Source organism: Enhydra lutris, unplaced genomic scaffold (genome assembly GCF_002288905.1).
Source record: "Enhydra lutris kenyoni isolate GAN:26980312 unplaced genomic scaffold, ASM228890v2 scaffoldscaffold33, whole genome shotgun sequence".
NCBI classification, from domain to species: domain Eukaryota; kingdom Metazoa; phylum Chordata; class Mammalia; order Carnivora; family Mustelidae; genus Enhydra; species Enhydra lutris.
Window position 1 is genome coordinate 4,431,764 of NW_019154117.1, and position 18,711 is coordinate 4,450,474.

Genomic DNA, 18,711 nt, shown 5'->3' on the forward strand with positions numbered 1-18,711 from the left:
TAATAGCTGAAAAATGGAAACAAGCTAAGTATCCATTTATATTTGATTAATACAGTGAACAAAAGAAATGTGGTGCATACGTAAGACAGAACATTCATCATCCTGAAAGAGGAGTAGGATGTGACACACGCTTCAACGTGGACAGATCTTGAAAACAGGCTGTGTTTAAGAAGCTGGACACAAAAGGTCACACATAATTGTATTTCATTTATATGAAATGTCCCAAGCAAGCAAATCCATAGAGACAGAAAATGTATTACTGGTTGCCAGGTAATGGGGTAAGGAGAATTGGTAGTGATTGGTATTGGATATGGGGTTTCTTTTTTGGGATGAGGGGAATGTTTTGGAGATAGCCCTAACAGCTGTGCAACCTTGTGAATACATTAAAAACCACTGAACTGTAAATGTGGTTAAAATGACCAGGTTTTTATCCCAGCTTGACATTCGTAATACTGGCTTAAAGAAACTGTAATTTTGGTAAGCAGGAGTAAGGATGTCCTGAGAGCATTCTTTAAAAATTGTGGCAAAATACACATCACATAAAGTTGACCATTTTTTACAGTTCAGGGCCACTGAGTACATTCATAGCTTCATGCGACCATCCTCACCACGTCCATCTTGCAAAACTGAAACCTTCCCCATTCTGGCATCCATTGTTCTACTTTCTGTCTGAATTTGACTAAAGTGGAACCACACTGTATGTCCTTTTGTGACTGTCTTACTTCACTTAGCATGTCTTCAGTGCTCATCCGTGTTGTGGCGTGAGCCAGAATTTGCTTCCTTTTTTAGGCTGAGGATTTCATTGTATCCAAATGCCACATTTCCTTTATCTGTTCATTCAACAGCGAACATTCGGCTTGCTTCCACCTTTTGGCTATTGTGAATAATGCCAATAAATGGGTGTACAAATTTGTGTCCCTTTTTAAATTTTTTTTCCTTTTTAACAACTTTAAATTAAAAAGGTATGATTTGTTTTTGAAGGGAGTCTTCTAAAAATCAAAATTTTTTGAAAATATACCTTTTTTTTGCATTAGCTTAAAGATTAAGAATGTAGTTGATACCCACCCAAAAGAGAACCCAAATATCAATGATACTATTTCCTTTAAAGAAACATAAAAGACATAAAAGTATCCATTGCAAATTTATTATGCATTAGGAAGCTTAACTTAAAAACCAACAGCATAGTAAAAAGATAGGTTATCTCTGTTCATAGCAGAACAGGTTTCAAAATATATTTTCTTTTAAATGTATTCAGTCAGTACACAATCCTTTTATAAAAGTTGTATATATATTTTTCTTTCAACACCTTCATTACATTTATAAATACAAGATTTACACAGCACCCCATCAAAAGAAAATTTAAAACTCCTTACAAATATCTACATATTTATTTCATACCTATAAAACTTTCAGGGGAGTGCTCTGTTAAAGTGGGTGGGCCCTAGGTAATGGTCCATTTACTGGTGCAGCAAAATACATATAAATCTGTAAAGTTTTCTGTCCATAAAACATCTCGAAAAATTAGCAAGACACTTGTTAAACTGAGCTTCTTAAACCACCATATTTTAGAAAAGAATCTGATGTGCATATTCTCATGAAATTCAAAAGTCAGACAAACAGATGGAAATAAAGACCTGACTGCAAAACAGGCGCATACAACAGAGCAGTTAAGGCAGGAGTGAGATGAACGAGAAAACGGAGAAGACAAGATGCAGCAAGGAGCGAGACGGTTGTCATGTGTTCTGTGAGCCTGCACTTGGATATAAACTCCGCTGGTATCCACTCACTAATTCTCGTTCTCACGTAGGAATATTTCTCTTACTGAAAACTTTCTCAGAAACTCCCTTCACATTGTGTGTTGCCACCAGAATACTTGCTGTGTGTTCTTCTTCCGTAAAATCACCTTGGATCTGACCAAAACACCAGGTTTAGCGGTCTGAGTTGCTAGTTCTTCATAATTTAAATTTTTAAGAAAATCTCCCTTTACCTAATAAAGGTTATCACTGATCAGTATTAATGTCCGGAGGTGTCGATGCCGAATTTCATTCTAGCCAAGAATAGGAAGTAGAGAGAAGGAGAGTAAGACTCGAGTTTTTGTTGACCTTTGAACAAAGGCAATAGATCCCTGATACGGAATGACTCTTAGAGCGGCCACTCAGAAACACCCGCGGGCTGAGTGGGCACAGATCAGAGAAAGAAGGAAGGAAGGAAGGAAGAAAACAAGCAGGGACTTGTTAGCTCAGATCTTGCCGGAGACGGCAGTCCACCCCACCCTGCGCCTTCACTGAAAGGGAGACGGAGGAACTGCCATCGTTCTGCCTCCAGAGTTACTCAAGGAAAGCCATCCCACCAAGATACGAAATCTTTCTAATTTAGTTTCAAAGTGTGGATTCCAGATGACTTTGAAGATCGCAAAATTTGCAGGAAAGTACTTTAGATCTTGTTCTAATATACCACAAAAAGAAGAAAAGGAACAGAAGTGGGGGCGGGGGGCAGAGGGATGGAGAGGGTCACTTCTCAAACCTGTCCCTGAAGGACGCCACTAGCATCTCCCCTCCAGCACCATGAAGTCTCCGTGTGGCGTGGCTCCCGCGGCTCTCAGAGAAGGCGTCCACAGAATCCCCTTCTGCCAAGTTCACAGCTCAGTGCACTGATTCCCGGCCTCCTCGAAGGAAGAGAGCTCCCAGATGCTGCTGTCTTGCAGCAGTGGCTCGATGTCCTCGTCACTGCCCCGCCCGGGGGGGTTCGTCAGGCTGCCGCTGATGCTGCTGCTGTGTTTTTGGGTTCCACTGCCTTTGCGGTATTCAGGGATGAATAAGGCAACCAGGAAGGACATAAGAACTATACACGCCCCAAACAAAAACGGCGGGCCTGGGATGACCGCTCCCTGAGGGGCAGGGGAAACAGATAAAGCGTTTGGTTAGTCTTCAATCCAAAATTAGCCCTGGCCTCCCCCAAACCATCAAAAAGTAAATCATTTTCTCTTAAGCAAATGTTTTATTAAGGCTGAAGGCAAATTCTGAGAGAGCCTGTGTTTAGAACACGACAGAGGGCAACTAACCATTGTTCTCTGCGCCAGTTCTCAACAGCTTTTTTTTTTTTTTTTTTTTTTTTAAATTTTATTTATTTATTTGACAGAGAGATCACAAGCAGGCAGAGAGGCAGGCAGAGAGAGAGGAGGAAGCAGGCTCCCCTAGAGAGCAGAGAGCCCGATGCGGGGCTCGATCCCAGGACTCTGAGATCATGACCTGAGCCGAAGGCAGCGGCTTAACCCACTGAGCCACCCAGGCGCCCCTCTCAACAGCTTTTAAGTGGCAGCTGTGGGTCTCCAAATCCCACCCTAGGACCTCACAGCATGCGCGCTGTTCACGAACACTACGGACCGTTGTATACAGAAATGTCCACTGCAGGAATGACTGGGAAGTACACAGAACAGCGCTCTGGCTCAATTCCTGGCAGGGATTAGGTCATCCCGCATTTGACTTGGCCTCGCTGGCCTTCACCAGCAGACAGCATTCTGATCGGAGCACTTGTGTAGGTAAAAATGGACTCTGAACAACATTAAGACACAGCTTTGGGGGAAGATACTACATCACTGAACTGATCCTTCCTCGATCCCAGGAAGCACTGAGCGTAGCACATACAACAGAAACACTGTACGAACAAGAACATTCTCCAAATTTAAGTTCAGATTTTGCTACCATCAGACATAAAGGTTATAAAACTAGACTTATCACCAAATTACCTGTAGGGCAGCGTTGTCAGAACTCAGTTCCGGTTCCAACTCCGTCAGTTCCACGTGGAACATGTAGAATATGAAGCCGTACAGCGCCGGGCCCAGGCCGTTACACAGCCCTCTTATTCCAGTTATGATCCCCTGGGCAACGCCTGCGTCAGAACGAGGAGAAGGGAGCCAGTCTTCTCATAAGAGTATTTCACGATTAGGGACTTCGCCCATCATCGTTTCATTTGGTGCACAAATGTGTTACTGGTTTTACTATGTCCTTTAATGTCCTAACTCTCTGCCCTAAGATCTATATGGAGATGAAATGACTGTGATGTTTGTGAAATCTCTTTTGGGGCTGAATTTCCCCCATAACAGCTAGATCCTTCCTATAAATGAGGAATAATAAATAAAAAAAAAAAACTTTAATATTCTCCATTTATAGGCAACTTCCACTTTTCTGTGGAATGAGATTTTTCCTCCTTTACTCATCTAACAGTCCTTTTACAGCAAAAATCTGCCCTTCGTCTCCTGGAGCCCTGTGTGTGAGTCCACAGCAGTCCTGAAGTTGTGTACTCCCAGCACGTTCACACAGACTCTGCTGCTCATGGTGACCTGCACTGAAAAATCCCAGAAGTGCCAACTTCTAGATATCTCTGGTTTCTAATGTAGCAGATAAAATAGTAGCTAGAATCATGAAAATGGATGTTTCTGTAAGTCAAACTGTTCAAATATGATTCAACTTAATATGTTCCAGTAATGCTGTACACTGACATTTAGGAACCTCTGCATTAAAACATATACGCATAATAACAGCCAAAGAGAATTCATGTCATGAAAGACCAGATGGTGCCTGTCACACGTGACGGCGGTGCCCATCCTCCCCAGCGGGCTGGCTTCTTCTGACGTAACACGCCCCAAGGACACAGCCAAGGGAGTTCGCAAAGGGTGTCGCATAGATTCTATAGTCCTCAAGTGACACTTTAAACATGGGTACGAGTAAGATGGCTAATTTTTGATGTGGAAAAGTAGTGCAATGAATTAATCTGTCAATCTAGTTCTTTATTAAAACTTTTTAAAGGGCTCTAATGCATTTAAAAGGTTTTCCTTATAAAATTTACTACTTCCTGACTACTTAGGTGAACCATTAACAACAGATGGAGAAGGAAAGGATTAATTCTGGCAGCAGGAACTGCCTGATAGAAGCCAGAGGTTCTAGAAGGATGAAGAGTCCAGATGGTAGAGTGCTATTCTCCACATGGTTGTCTCCATTTTAATTGTGCTTCTCACTGTGCATTTAACAGTAAGTACACCTATTTACCCCCTCAAAAAATCATTTCCTAATTTAAGCTAATGAACTTTGATTTTGAATTTAAAGAAATGCTGGCGATTATGGTGCTTAAATAAAGAACTCCTTGCTTTGCTGCCCAGTCTGTCATTATTTGACGTCTTTAAAATGATCAGTTCATTCTGGTGGTCACACACACACACGAGGACTCAAAACTGACAGGAGAAAGTGGATAGTTCTTTCCGGGGGCGGGGACAGTTCTAGTTCTAATCCTTAGTATTCTTAACTGCTTGGTCCAGATTTTAAGGAATGTACGATCAAAGCAGGAGGGAAAACAGAAAGGTACGATTGCCGAGAAGGGACCACATGGCTGTCACCAGCTCTGTGACATGAAGAGAGGCTCGGAGCCTCTCTTACTTCAGGTATATCTTAGCTGAAGGAGGAAAACAGCACGAGTACAGTGACCTCACCTTGCTGATCGGACTCTGCATTCCGAGAGACGAGGGCGCTGACTGCTGGAAATGTGATGCTGGACATGGCGGCTACCGTCCCTGCCGCCCACATCATCCTGCAACGACAGGAGCGTCCGCGGTCAGGCGGCAGGGCCGGCCCTGAGGAGCTTACAGAGCACGATCCGGCAAAGTTTTCTCCTGTTGGGTTGTATTTATTTTTCCCTCTTTAAGAAAAAATGGATTTTTTTTTTTTAAACCCGGAATGTCCTACATCATACTGTTAGCAGCGATTACTTCACAGCTGGGAAGATGTCATTATTTCACGTTCCCTCCTTCGAAATCTGTTCTTCCCCCTTGTTTGCCCATTACCATCTTTGAATGTAGAAGTTCAGTGAAGTTCAGAAAGATTTGTTTCTATAAATACCACATCTTCCTCAGTGATATTCCACTTTTCTGTCTGTAATTCTCACCTTCACGCTGCCCTCGGGCTGCTGGTTTGCTACCCCTCAAGCAGGCGTCACGTGCCACCAACGGCAACAACAGAGACCTGAAGTTCAGGGTCACCATGAAAGGAACTGAAGTAGAAAGTATGAGTGTGAGCAAGGTGAGGTCCTAATGGGGCTGAAAACCTGTCTGGACAGATCTCTTGGGGAGGCTAATGTGCACATCCTTACTGAAGAGAAAAAACCCTGCAGGTCAACAAAATCTTTTAAACATAAAACAAGTCTGACCAAATCAGCTACTGAAGTACCAAAATTCACGTGACTGGAATCTTCAAGAACAAGAAGGATCAACCACTGAACCTCTGAGCGCATTTCTGCTCCTTTTACGTTACGTCATCAATTTATAGGAGTAAAGTGAGGATCAACTCTCGTACGTAAACCCAACAGAAAATCAGGTCTTCGGTAAGCAGGCACATACACTTCTTACTCCCGAGGGCTTATTCTGAACTTCCTGTCTGTGGGCATCTAATATGTGGGCAGTGGTAACCGCCTCAGGGCACACATGGTTTTGGAGGAGATCTTCGTGTTCGTCTAACTCAGATGTTCTAGGTTAGAAAGGTTATGTCACTACCCAGAGTCACTCAGTTAATTACAGCAGTGAACCCCACTATAACCAGTCATTTTTCCTTGTCTTCTTGTGGACTATGTGAGGTCACTAAAAATTGACAAATGTGTTTAAAAAGTACACATCCAATTAAATAAGAACTTCACTGCTGAGGCAAAGGCAATCTTAACAAATAATGTGAGATTACTTAGCTCCATCCTTCTGCAAATTAAGTCTAAACACCCTTTTTGAAATGTCGAGTACATCAACCGGCAAAATAATCCTTGCTTCCCTCCCATCACATTCAGCCAACTCGAGTTCCTCTAAAAGATGCTTCTATTAGTTTATGAGGATCCAAAGGAGAGGCTTACCAGGCCTGAGATCCAAAACCATACCAGGCTAACTGGAACATCTGGAAGCCCAAGCCCAGGAGGACAGTATTCTTATTCCCCAATGATCTCATCAAGATGGTAAGAAAGACAGTCTGTAAAAACAAAGGGGATAATCCTGAGAAGCTGTGAGTCACGGCTCTGATGCCAGCTTGACGGGGGGCCCATTCACCATGACCAGAGGGGCTGCTGCGGGTGCACAGCCTGGCCCGAGTGTGGGGAAGCCACGCAGTACTGACAGAGCTCGAGTTGAGCTGTGGGGGCTCCGAGCCTTCAGCCCCTCACCAAAGCCTGTTTATCTAATGCTTTGCTAGCACTTTCCAAAAGGTCATGATAGCTGTTCACCAATTATCCTGATTGAGAAGGACAGGACTTGGACTCCTTGGAGAAACGCCAGTCGCTTCACCACCAGGGAAGAGCGAACCCCGACTGGACGCATTACAGGATATGCGGGATTCTGCGGGAAGTTAACAGTGTCAGAAAGCTGGACTAAGGCAAATCTGACTTTAACAAATATATGCTCTACTAAAAACGACTAGCTCAGATTGTTTGTAAAGGCAGAGGATGAAAGAGGAGTCTGGATTAGCTCAATAGAGTTGCTATAAATGCAAACCAGAATCATAAGCAACTTGCAAGTTCAACGTAATTTACATTCACCGACAAAACAGGCTTTTTTTTTTTTTTGCCTTACTGCACTCCTTTGAGCCTTGTCAGCTCTAATGTTTGGGCAACACAGTTTCACAGCCTTCTGGTCTCTCCTTGAAGAGCGCACCGCTGGCCCCCACGCTATAGAGCCGCATGAAGTCATTTCAGGGAATGACCTCTAGGCGCTTCCATGTGATACTGTGAACACACCCAGGCATGTCAGTGAGTTCATTCAAAGGTCATATATCCTGCCTTTTGTGGTCTTTTTACTTAGAATAGTAGATGGGGAAATTTTAATGTTTACTCATTTCATATATTCTAATGCACTCATTTACCACATCTCTTCAGTCCTGGGGATAGCACAGTTTGGAAGAGTTACTGATTTCATTTTTGTTTTCCTGCTACTAAACTTTCTTCATTAACCAAAAAAGTGTTTCTATATTTTAAGCTTATTTTGCAGTATCTGGAGTTAGATGATTGGTGGTTGTAAAAGCAAGCTGTTACTTGCTGAATCGACTAGTAGAGGTGACAGGTATCCTAAAAACTAATGAAAAGTTGTATTAAATTCCTCCTAAATTACAATTTCAACATCCTATTAAAAATGATGGTTCTGGGGTGCCTGGGTGGCTCAGTCGGTTGAGCATCCTTTTTTTTTTTTTTAAAAAGATTTTTATTTATTTATTTGACAGAGAGAGGTCACAGGCAGAGAGGCAGGCAGAGAGAGGGGAGAAGGTTCCCTGCTGAGCAGAGAGCCCGACGTGGGGCTCGATCCCAGGACCCCAGGATCATGACCTGAGCCGAAGGCAGAGGCTTTAACCCACTGAGCCACCCAGGCACCCCAGAGCATCCTCCTCTTGATTTCAGCGCGGGTCATGATCTCGGGGATCATGAGATTGAGCCCTGTGTCAGGCTCTGTGCTGGATGGAGTCTGCTCCAGACTCTCTCTGCCTCTACACAACCCCCGCAACCCACCATGCCTCTCCAGAAAAAAAAAAAAGATGGTTCTGTAGACTGTATCAATGCCTGCTGACTGGCTCTGATGTTGTACCACAGATACAAGAGATGTTAGCATGGCAGGGGAGGAAGGGGTTATTGGCAGAGGGGTATAGGGGCTCCCCATGAACATTTCTTTGCAGTTTCCTGTAACTCCAGTTATTTCCAGATAAAAATGATAAAGAAAAAATGGCTGAAAAGACACTCACCTGAGCCACAATAGACAGAATGCCTACCATAGCTATGAATGCTGCAATCTTAACAGATCCAAAACCTATGACCTGTGGAAAAGGAAAGGAAACACTTTCGTAATACAGATACTATAAAAATAATAGGAGACAAATATATTATCATCAAACACTAGAGAGAACATGAAGAAAATGATCTGACTTTTGGTCCTCCCAATAGAGAATCTGCTCAGCAGCCAAGTCAGTGGCTCTCAACCTCGGCTGCCCATTTAAATCACGTGGGCAACAGAGAAGAGGAGGAGGGTAGGCAATGAAATACTGTAACCCATTTGAGACCAATTAAATCAGACCCTCTGGGCCCAGGCACAGGCATGTTTTAAAAAGCTTCCATGGTGATTCTAGAAGCAATTGAAGTGAGCTGGCAATAATTCCTAAGCCTCTTAACCTTAACAGAAGCTCTGACAGGCCTAAAACTTTAGGTTTTAAATACCGGGTTTTTAAAAAGTCAAATATTTTTGTCCTCTACTGAAATCCTGTAAAAATCAGGAAAAGGAATTAAAAATTATTGTATGCGTTCTATTATTTAATAAATGATTGTCTTGCTTCCAGTCACACAACTAGGTAATAAAAGAGCTAGAATCTCAGGTTCCCCGGTCAGTGCTGCCAACAAGCAAAGGCCTATTACTCACTAATTAAATGCAACTAAAAAAAAAAAAAAAAAAAAAAGGAACCTGAAAAGTAGTCTTATTTAGGGATTATTTCTCAGCCTGTATTTGTAAATCTAAGTATAAACATACATTTAAAGCAACTTTATCAAGACAGGACTTAAGTATCCTACAGTTCCCCCATTAGAAGTATACAATCCAGTGGCTTGAGAATGCTCAAGAGAGTTGGCCAGCCACCACCAGCGTCAACTGTAGAAGACGTCATCAGTCCTCCTGCCCCATCAGGAGTCCCATTCCCCCAGCCTGTCCCTCTGTCCAGCCAGTGATACACTTCCTGTCTCTGGGTTTGTTTTTTCTGAGCCTTTCATGTAAAAGAAAGCCACATATGGTCCTGGTATCTGATTCAGCACAGTATTTTCCCAGGGCGTCCACGCTGCTGCAGGTACAGCGCTTTACTGCCGCTCACTGCCGAACAGTAACGTCCCGCCATACAGATATGCCGCCATTTGTCAATACATTCCATCAACTATTTCTGCTTTTTGGCTATTATAAATATTTGTATAAAAGTTTCTTGGGGGCGCCTGGGTGGCTCAGTGGGTTAAAGCCGCTGCCTTCGGCTCAGGTCATGATCCCAGGTCCTGGGTTCAAGCCCCACATCGGGCTTTCTGCTCAGCAGGGAGCCTGCTTCCTCTTCTCTCTCTGCCTACTTGTGATTTCTCTCTGTCAAATAAATAAATAAAATCTTAAAAAAAAAAAAAAAAAGTTTCTCCGTAGACCTATGTTTTCATTTCTCTTGGCTACATATGTAGGAACAGTCTCGCTAGAAACCCTATGTTGAACACCTTGAGGGACCGCCAGACTCTCTTCCACTCCATCTTATGTTCCTACCAGCCTGTGTGAGTTTGCGTTTCACCACACCTTGTCTGTCTGTCTGACTGCAGCAGGTGTGAAGTGGTATCTCGTTTTGATTTGCGCTTCTTTGGTGGCTAATGTTAAGCATCTTTTCATGTCCTTATTTGCCATTTGTGACTCTTCCTTGGACAGGTATCTATTCAATCTCTTTTTGAAATTTTTCAATTGGGTTGTCCTTTTATTCATTTATAAAAGTTAATACTTGATACAGGTTCCTTATCAGATATACGATTTAGAAATGCCTAATGCAGTTTTAATTCAAATGTGTGTGTGTGAGCTGCTAACAGCGCGCACGAACGAGTACAAGATAACACAATGATTCTGACTTACTGTTCAGTGCTGGCGGCGGCGACATAAGCAATATGTACAGAAATATAGGGTAGAAAAAAAATAACTTTTTTCTGAAGGAATGAGAAGATTTTTCACCTCCTTAACTTTCCCATTTTTCCTACATTCAAATGCAGTTAATTTAATGCATAATTTAATGAGAAGTGCAGATTAATTTTCTACATTAAACATGCTATTTCACCAGTCCTCCCACTAAATCTCTAGCATCTGCCCACTCAGAATGAACAAACTGAAAAGAACCGGTTGAAAAACAGTTTTCCTTGTATGCCACCAGAGAAAATAATAGTCTCACATTTTCACGAAAACTGTGAGAATGGTGAATTTAACAAGTTTCAATTTAAAATATCTCCATAAGTAGAGGAATTTATCTTAGGAGGAGGCCTGCTCTGCCATGTGGAGGGAGCCCCTAGTAGGACTTCCAGGGAAATCAGTAAAGACAAGGGCAGGATTGCTAATGGAAGGCAATTCCTGTCTGCACGATCCCAGAGAACTGAAATAAAAAAGTCGGAAAGGGAGCTTGTTTTTAAATTGCCTTAAGTCAACTGCCTTTTTGGGGGACAAGGGGGAGTTTAAACTTTTAAAGAGGAAAAGATCAGGGATGATTTTGATTCTTGCTTGTGAGCCCCCTGGACGCCTGCAGCAGCAGTTACATGGCCTCTACTGAAGGTGGCCCAGGTCAGGTCAGGTCAGGTCAGGTCAAACTTGCCCCCTCTCTGAAATTTAATGAAGATTTAAAACATTATGATAGATTTTCCTTATGCTAATTCTCAGGGAAATTTTTTCAAGAGTAAACACTTTATAATATTTTAAAATATATTAAAGTTTCCTCAACTGCTAATTATTTTTTTTAAAGATTTTATTTATTTATTTGACAGACAGAGATCACAAGTAGGCAGAGAGGCAGGCAGAGAGAGAGAGAGGAGGAAGCAGGCTCCCTGCTGAGCAGAGAGCCCGATGCGGGACTCGATCCCAGCACCCTGAGATCATGACCTGAGCCAAAGGCAGCGGCTTTAACCCACTGAGCCACCCAGGCGCCCAACCTCAACTGCTAATTATATGTCACGGCCTACACGTACTATACTGGAAGCAAGTCCACGCTTTTTCTGTAAACTATTTCTGTAACTATTTCCCCAAGTTTTAGACCCTAACCTTTGGTTTTCTTCATGTTCTAAACCTACTAGGCACACACTACCCACCTGTCTGAGATAGAGAAAAAAACTTGAATACTGTCCAGCCTCAGGAAGGTATGAAAGAAATACGGTGATGCAAATTAATAAGACAGTAGAATCTTTTCCAACCTTCTTCAGTGACTAGGAATAAGCAGAAAGAGAAACACATTAACAGTCGGCCACACTAGAGTCACTGGCATTCCAGGACATGGGCTTCATTGTTTTGTTTTATTACGGTGGATTATAAAAGTTGAAGGGACTACTAAAGTAGGTAAACATTAACTCTATGGTTACAAGTCCTCTAATTTCAAAGTTTTATGTTTGAAATATTATAGCTTAAAACCAAAACAAAAAACCCCACAAATAGTTGTTCATCTTTGTTAACCATACTGGTTCACACCCCATAAACAGACGCTGAAAAAACACTGCTTCGGAACCATTTAAGAAAATCTCATCTCTCTCCTTTATTCATGATACAACACTTTTAAATCCATAAACGGTTCAGGGCTTTTATAATATATAAATTTACTATATTCTTTAAGATGTTAATACTCAATTTTCCTGTAAAACTGGTCGACAAATAAATATGCTCCCACCATGCAGGTCAGTGACAACAAGCGTCTCTGACCAGTAACTTTTGAATGTTACAACTTTGTCTAAAAGTCCTTCTTACATTCCTTTTTACACAGAATTGTTGCTAAGATCAAAAGGTGTGTTGCTGTCTAAGTACTGGAGAATGCTTCACTGGATTCTAGGGTCACCGTAACTGTAACCTTCATATGATGAATAGCAAAACGGCTCATGTCTGTGGAGACCTGCTGCACAGACATGTGACTGGTTCATTTACATACATTCCCAGTACGCCCTGCGGCAGCCCTGGAGGAGTACTCGGGCGGCAGAGTACTCCTACTTCACGGAGGAGTTGCCACGCGTAACTTGATCACTACGTGACAAGAAAGTGGGAGGCCTGACGAGAGCCCAGGTCCACACCCGGGTTCGTTCTCCAAACACCTTCTTCTCCATGTCTGATATCACAGCACCAACAAAATGAGCAGGGTCCTCAGGTGGGGACCTGAGGGACCTTTTCAGAAAAGAATTTGATGAGTTATTTTCCTTTTAACATATTTTTCCTAAAAAGTCAATTTGGATGATTAAAAAACGCAGTCAAATCTCTGGTTTTTTCCTGAACATATTTTCTTCAAGAACAATTTCAAGTCAGATGAGGTAGGAAAAAGGGAGGGATAGGATTCTTCTCAGTACTTTTTCTATTTGTTAATAGGATCCGCCCCCCCAAAAAAGCCAAAATTTTTAAAAAGTTACAGAAAACAAAGAATCCGTTCAACCTGCACAATACAGGTTCAAAGCCTCTGGTCCAAGTGGATGTATATTAACAACCTAGAAAATAATTACTTTAGGCAGACCAGATCTATTCATCTTTTCTGAATTTAAGTGAATGAAAATGAACAATTCAAACAGCCACCTTCATTTTGTTTACAAAAAAAAAAGTGAAAACAACCATGCAGTAAGAAAAAAATCTCTTCCCTACATTCATCGGGATTAAGCGGACATTTTTTTCTCTCTTTTCTTAGGGCACCTACCACATGCTTGACTTAAAAATAAATTCTAGGGGCACCTGGGTGGCTTAGCTGGTTAAGTGTCTGACTCAGGAGATCGAACACCGAGTTGAGCTCCATGCTGGGCATGGAACACACGAGACTGTATCTCTCCTTTGCCTTTTGCCCATCCCTCTCTTCCTAATAAAAAAATTTTAAAAAGGAAAGAAATACGAATCCTACATATTCCTGGGTGCATAGACGACTTCAGTGCCTTATGGGCGATTAATTTTTTTTTCTATTTTTACTGGAGAAAGAAACGGATATTTACCGCAAACGGGTCGGCTTGTTTCCAAGAAATCTTAGCTCCCCAGGAAAGCGGTCTCATTTTCTCCGGCAGAGATTCTGGAACAGCCAGTAAGATGAAACAGATGTCCAGAAGAGCCACCACCGTGGCCACCAGCACAACAAGGCCGTCTCCGTAACCGGCTGAAAGGTACGCTCCGATGGCCGGGCTGCTGACCAGACTGGCTGCAAAGGTGGCCGAGACCTGTGCAAAAGCGCGCGCTCACCCAGGGCCCCGCCTTCTACCACGTACGCACGCAGAAAGCACACACGCAGCCCCTTCGCACCCATGTTCCTGCTTCTTACACAGGGTCCCACAGATGAATGTATGGCCATCCTTCCCTGGCCTTAAACAAAACAGAAGGAATGCGCCGTATGAACATTTTAAGAATGAGAGAGAGTCGTTTCCTTTTTAGGACTTGTTCACAAACTATGAACTAACTGGAGATATCCTGAAAAGCGGAGCTACAAGATAATCTTAGATTATCAGAAATAAAAATTGAGAAAAACTTCTCCATAAATAAAACATGCACGTTAGTCTTCTTTAATTGGAAGACAGGGATGTGGGGAGAAAGGCATGAAAAGGAAAGCGTCTGCAGGGCTAACGGTACAACCTACAAATTACTCAGGGACTGTGCTGATCTCATAGTCTAAAAATGTGCACTGTTTTACCATTTTATTATTTGGTGACCATTTCATTAGCACAGAGAAGGGGGAAAAAAATCCCTGATATTCTTAGAGAATAAGGGCTGTTAACAACAACAGAGATCTGTCGAGAGAGAGGCTGAAACTATTTAAACTAGAGATCCCTGAGCTGTTCGTTTCTGTCACTCCCCACCTCCATTCTACACCAGAAATCACAGAACTGCCTGATCACATTTGCACCTGAATCCACGTGGATTCTCTTTATCACACGGTTTTCCTAATGCAGAGGCTTCCTCTATCTTGGAATGTACCCTGAATGCTCAGAAGCTTGAATGGACAGTCTCTAAATTATAACCAGACTGAGTACCAAAAATAGACGTATACATTGGTTATCTAAACTTCTAATGGATTTTAAAAGAAACCACTGAAGTCATTATCTATGGTTAAAATTATGACACCTGGTTAGTCTATGACATTCTTCCTTCACCCATCACCCACAAATTAATCTGAAAATACAATATATCTGAAATTAGTATTATACTAAAAATACTACAGAAGCCAGAATTCCAATAAAAACTGTCTGGAGGAGAAAAGGAGGCATCCAGAATTCCAACTTGGGGAGCAGGAATTAGTTCAATATTTACTTGGTTCAGTATTTACTAAGTGCCCACTCTGTACCAGAAGAAGACAGAGCTCCTGCCCTTCAGGTTTTTCCATATTATTTTGAGAAGATGAGGGCTGTTACATAAGTACATTATAAATTGCAATGACATGCGGGCTGCTAAGAGAGCACTGCCATGGGGTCCTCCAGTGCTAACCACCTCATTTCTGCACAAAATGGGTCAATAAGTCAGTCATTTATTTCTAAGTTTTCATTTTCTTAATCTTCACATTTTTGTATATAAACCAAAAATTTGTACTCAATGTACAAATAACAATAGAAAAGTTAAGTAACTTTTTTTTTTTTTTTAAGATTTTATTTATTTGACAGAGATAGAGCACAAGTAGGCAGAGCGGCAGGGAGCCCGATGAGGGGCTCAATCCCAGGACCCCGAGATCATGACCTGAGCCGAACTGAGCCACCCAAGTGCCCTAAGTTAAATAACTTTTTATTTATAAATTTTTTTCAGTGTTCCAAAATTCATTGTTTATGCACCACACCCAGTGCTCCATGCAATCCATGCCCTCCTTAATACCCACCACCAGGCTCTTTCTTCCCACCCCCCCTTCCCTCCAAAACCCTCAGTTTGTTTCTCAGTCTCCTCCTGATTTCCCCCAACTCACTTATCCTTTCCATCTCCCAATGTCCTCCGTGTTATTCCTAAATAACTCTTAAGTTCGTATGATGAGCAAGAATGAGAGCCATTTTCTAATCTCTAATCTTTCCCGCCAAAATGTACATACAGTTAGACTTACAGCTGCTTCATTTCAGCTGAAACTGCTTTTCATAATCCCACACCATTCCAAGTTTAAAGGATCTAACAATCACTTGAATTTAAAGAAGAAAACAAGAACTTGTTTCATCATTTGTCAAAATGACGTTTCTAAATTTACCATAATAATTGTCTTGTAGCCAAATGGACACTTTCTAAAACAAAAATTTTGCAGTAACTCAAGATTCGGTCATTACAAACAATGGAATTAAATTTATTATCCTAGGACAATGATTTAATACATATGAACACATCTGATACATGAGTTTTGAATGGAAAATGACTGCATTCTACTAAGCTCCTCCTCAGAAAACCTGGGAAGGGCTATAGCAGCTGCTTCCGATGGAATGAGATTAATGCTCATCTATAAAAAATGTGTACATCCGAACCACGGTCAGTTTCTAATTCATCTTTCCCTTCCATGTGACACACCCTGCAACACTGCTCTGAGAAAGTACCCTGTTTTCTAGTATTTCCATAATTTAATTATTTGTAAACTGCTACAGAGAAAACCTCAAACTGGCAGAGGCAGAAATCTTAGTGAGAATCCTTCTTCTAAGCTTTCAAAACAGAGTTTAAGAAATGAGTTTAGGGGGCGCCTGGGTGGCTCAGTGGGTTAAAGCCTCTACCTTCAGCTCAGGTCATGATCCCAGGGTCCTGGAATCGAGCCCCGCATCGGGCTCTCTGCTCGGCAGGAAGCCTGCCTCCCCCCATCTCTGCCTGCCTCTCTGCCTACTTTGATCTCTGTCTGTCAAATAAATAAAATCTTTAAAAAAAAAAAAATGAGTTTAGGGGGCACCTGGATGGCTCAGTCGGATAAGTGTCCGACTCCTGATTTCAGCTCAGGTCATGATCTCAGGATCTCAGGGTCCTTGCCCAGCAGGGAGTCTGCTTCTCTCTCTCGCTCTCAAATAAAATAAATCTTAAAAAAAAAAAAAAAGAGTGTAGGACTTCAGATTCTGTGTATCTGAATCAGAGCCGAAAGCCCCATAAAGGAGCACAGCTGGCACAGCAGGGCGGGTGCGTCTGACACGGAGGACAGGCCCGCGAGTCCTCCTGGCGCAGCCCTGATTTCACGGGCCCCTCGGCGCTCCGGAGTCCCTCCTCCCGCGCGTCTCTGCAGCTCCGCGCCTCTATCGTCTCCTCCCTAAGTGCAGCACCTGAGAGATTAGCTTCTTCAAATACACGAAAAGTAAAATGTAGAGATATATTTCATGGTGAGAAATAGTAAGAATTTATAGTGAAACTCTCTATGTAATAATAGTAAGTATTCCGGGAGCCAATTTAATCACGTGGAATATGGAAATAAAAGGAAAAAAACTGGTGGCCAGGTTTCAAGTGTCAGGAAGGGCAGAGAGTGGCGGCAGCACCCCCCGCCTGTCCGTCTCCTCAGGCTGTTCCTCTCCAGCAGCTGAGGCGCAGTTCCTTCTGCAAGACTGAGTTTCTGGGTCTATGACACCGTGAACTTCTATGCAAAATGTTGTATCTTTCTTAAAACTCAGAGCAGCACTGTTACTTCGTCTGCACAGCTACCTAAATCCCTAAGCGCCCTCACCCTCAGTGTGGCCACGGTAAAGGCCTCTCACGGCGGCCTCACCGCACAGCCTCTCTGCGAGCTTTCACGGGGTTCACAGAACTCCTCGCCGCAGCCCTGAAAGAACCGCCGCCGTCTTGGTGTAGTGGGAGTTGCATCGAGGGAGAAGGTGTCCATACGTTCTCGAATGGATCTGAAACCCCGTAGATACCTGGCAGTAAATCCTCCTGGGTCTGCAAGACAGAGCAGCCTGCAAACTTTTTTCCTTTCTTTCTTTTTTTCAAAGTTCTGTCATCTTAACACCTGACAACTTAGGGTACACATAAAGGTGAGTCACTGGCCAACAGCCTGACTCCTGTGGCCAAGTTAGGGTTTGGGTTAAAAAAAAACTGGTGGGAAAGGAATATCTCAATGGGTATTTCCCATCATGTAGAAAAGCTGCACAAACATGGTGAATGAGGCTTCTGGCACTTTCTCAACTCTGCTGTTACGAGCCACCTTGCAACCCCTTGCCTTTTTTGAAGGCCCCTAGCCGCCTCTCCCGCCGCGCTCTTCCACCGCATTCTGGAGACGGCGGCCGGAGACCGTCTCAGGATGTGGTAGGAGAGACATTCAGGGTGGGAGGAAGATGAAGGCGAGGGGAGGTAATGTTGAAGAAGTTGTTTTTAAACTAATGTCTGAAGTCAGCAAAGTGAGAGCTGCTGATGTGTTTTATGGAACAGCAGTAACGGGTCTCTGTACAATTAGGACTCCTTACTATCTTCCAGGAAGTAGGATTCAAGAGAAAGAGAAAGGCTTGGGAAAGGAGAGAAGTAACCTGTGTTTCTGGCCTCCAGTCCTCCTACAACCTGCTCAACAACTCAGGCAGATTTTTCTTCTTCCACCTTTTCTCACTGTAAACACTTCCCAACACAGGAAGTTGAGAGAAGAGCCAGGTGCGCGCGGAGGGGAGAAGGCGCCACCCCAACTACACCCCTCTGGTGCAGACTATTCTGGCTGAAGGCAGTGAAGACCCAGCAGGCTCGGGAAGGCTTCCTGAGATCAGACGAGATCGGGCGTGTTCAGGGTGTTATGGCCGTAGCCTCAGGGAAAGCTTTTTGGCTTCTCTTTCAGAGCCTGAAAGAATTTAGATAGGGGCCTGTCTTCCTAGATAACTGCCAGAGATAACTTCTTATATCAGAAAGGTTTATTCGCAGGCATGGCAAACATTTATTTACCAAACATTTGCTCTTCTCCTCTTCCCGTGAATGGTGTTCCTGCCCTCAGAAGTCCCAGGCCCCACCCCCCTTTTTCCTTAGCGCAGGGTGGCACACAAGCTCCGCAGGGTGGCACACAAGCTCCCACTGCCCAACTGCCTTTGGGTCTCTCAGGTCTTTGTGGA

General features: G+C 43.0%; 1 protein-coding gene and 1 long non-coding RNA gene across 3 annotated transcripts in view; one reads left to right on the top strand and one right to left on the bottom strand.

Annotated features, from left to right (window-relative positions):
* Positions 1-5,149, top strand: part of LOC111153644 — a 30,450-nt gene extending 25,301 nt beyond the window's left edge. The window contains exon 3 of the long non-coding RNA XR_002641019.1: positions 4,864-5,149. This is a non-coding gene — a long non-coding RNA (uncharacterized LOC111153644). The remainder of the gene's footprint in view (positions 1-4,863) is intronic.
* LOC111153643 (major facilitator superfamily domain containing 14B) overlaps positions 1,123-18,711 on the bottom strand; it is a 73,237-nt gene continuing 55,648 nt past the window's right edge. The window contains exons 6-12 of one of the 2 annotated variants that reach the window (XM_022512788.1): positions 13,705-13,923; positions 11,848-11,961; positions 8,748-8,819; positions 6,883-6,995; positions 5,483-5,580; positions 3,746-3,888; positions 1,123-2,887 (exon numbers count right to left, since the gene is read on the bottom strand). In XM_022512788.1, coding sequence (XP_022368496.1) covers positions 2,636-2,887; positions 3,746-3,888; positions 5,483-5,580; positions 6,883-6,995; positions 8,748-8,819; positions 11,848-11,961; positions 13,705-13,923 — 1,011 coding nt within the window. In that variant the 3' untranslated portion in view covers positions 1,123-2,635. The other variant, XM_022512789.1, reaches the window with a different exon arrangement.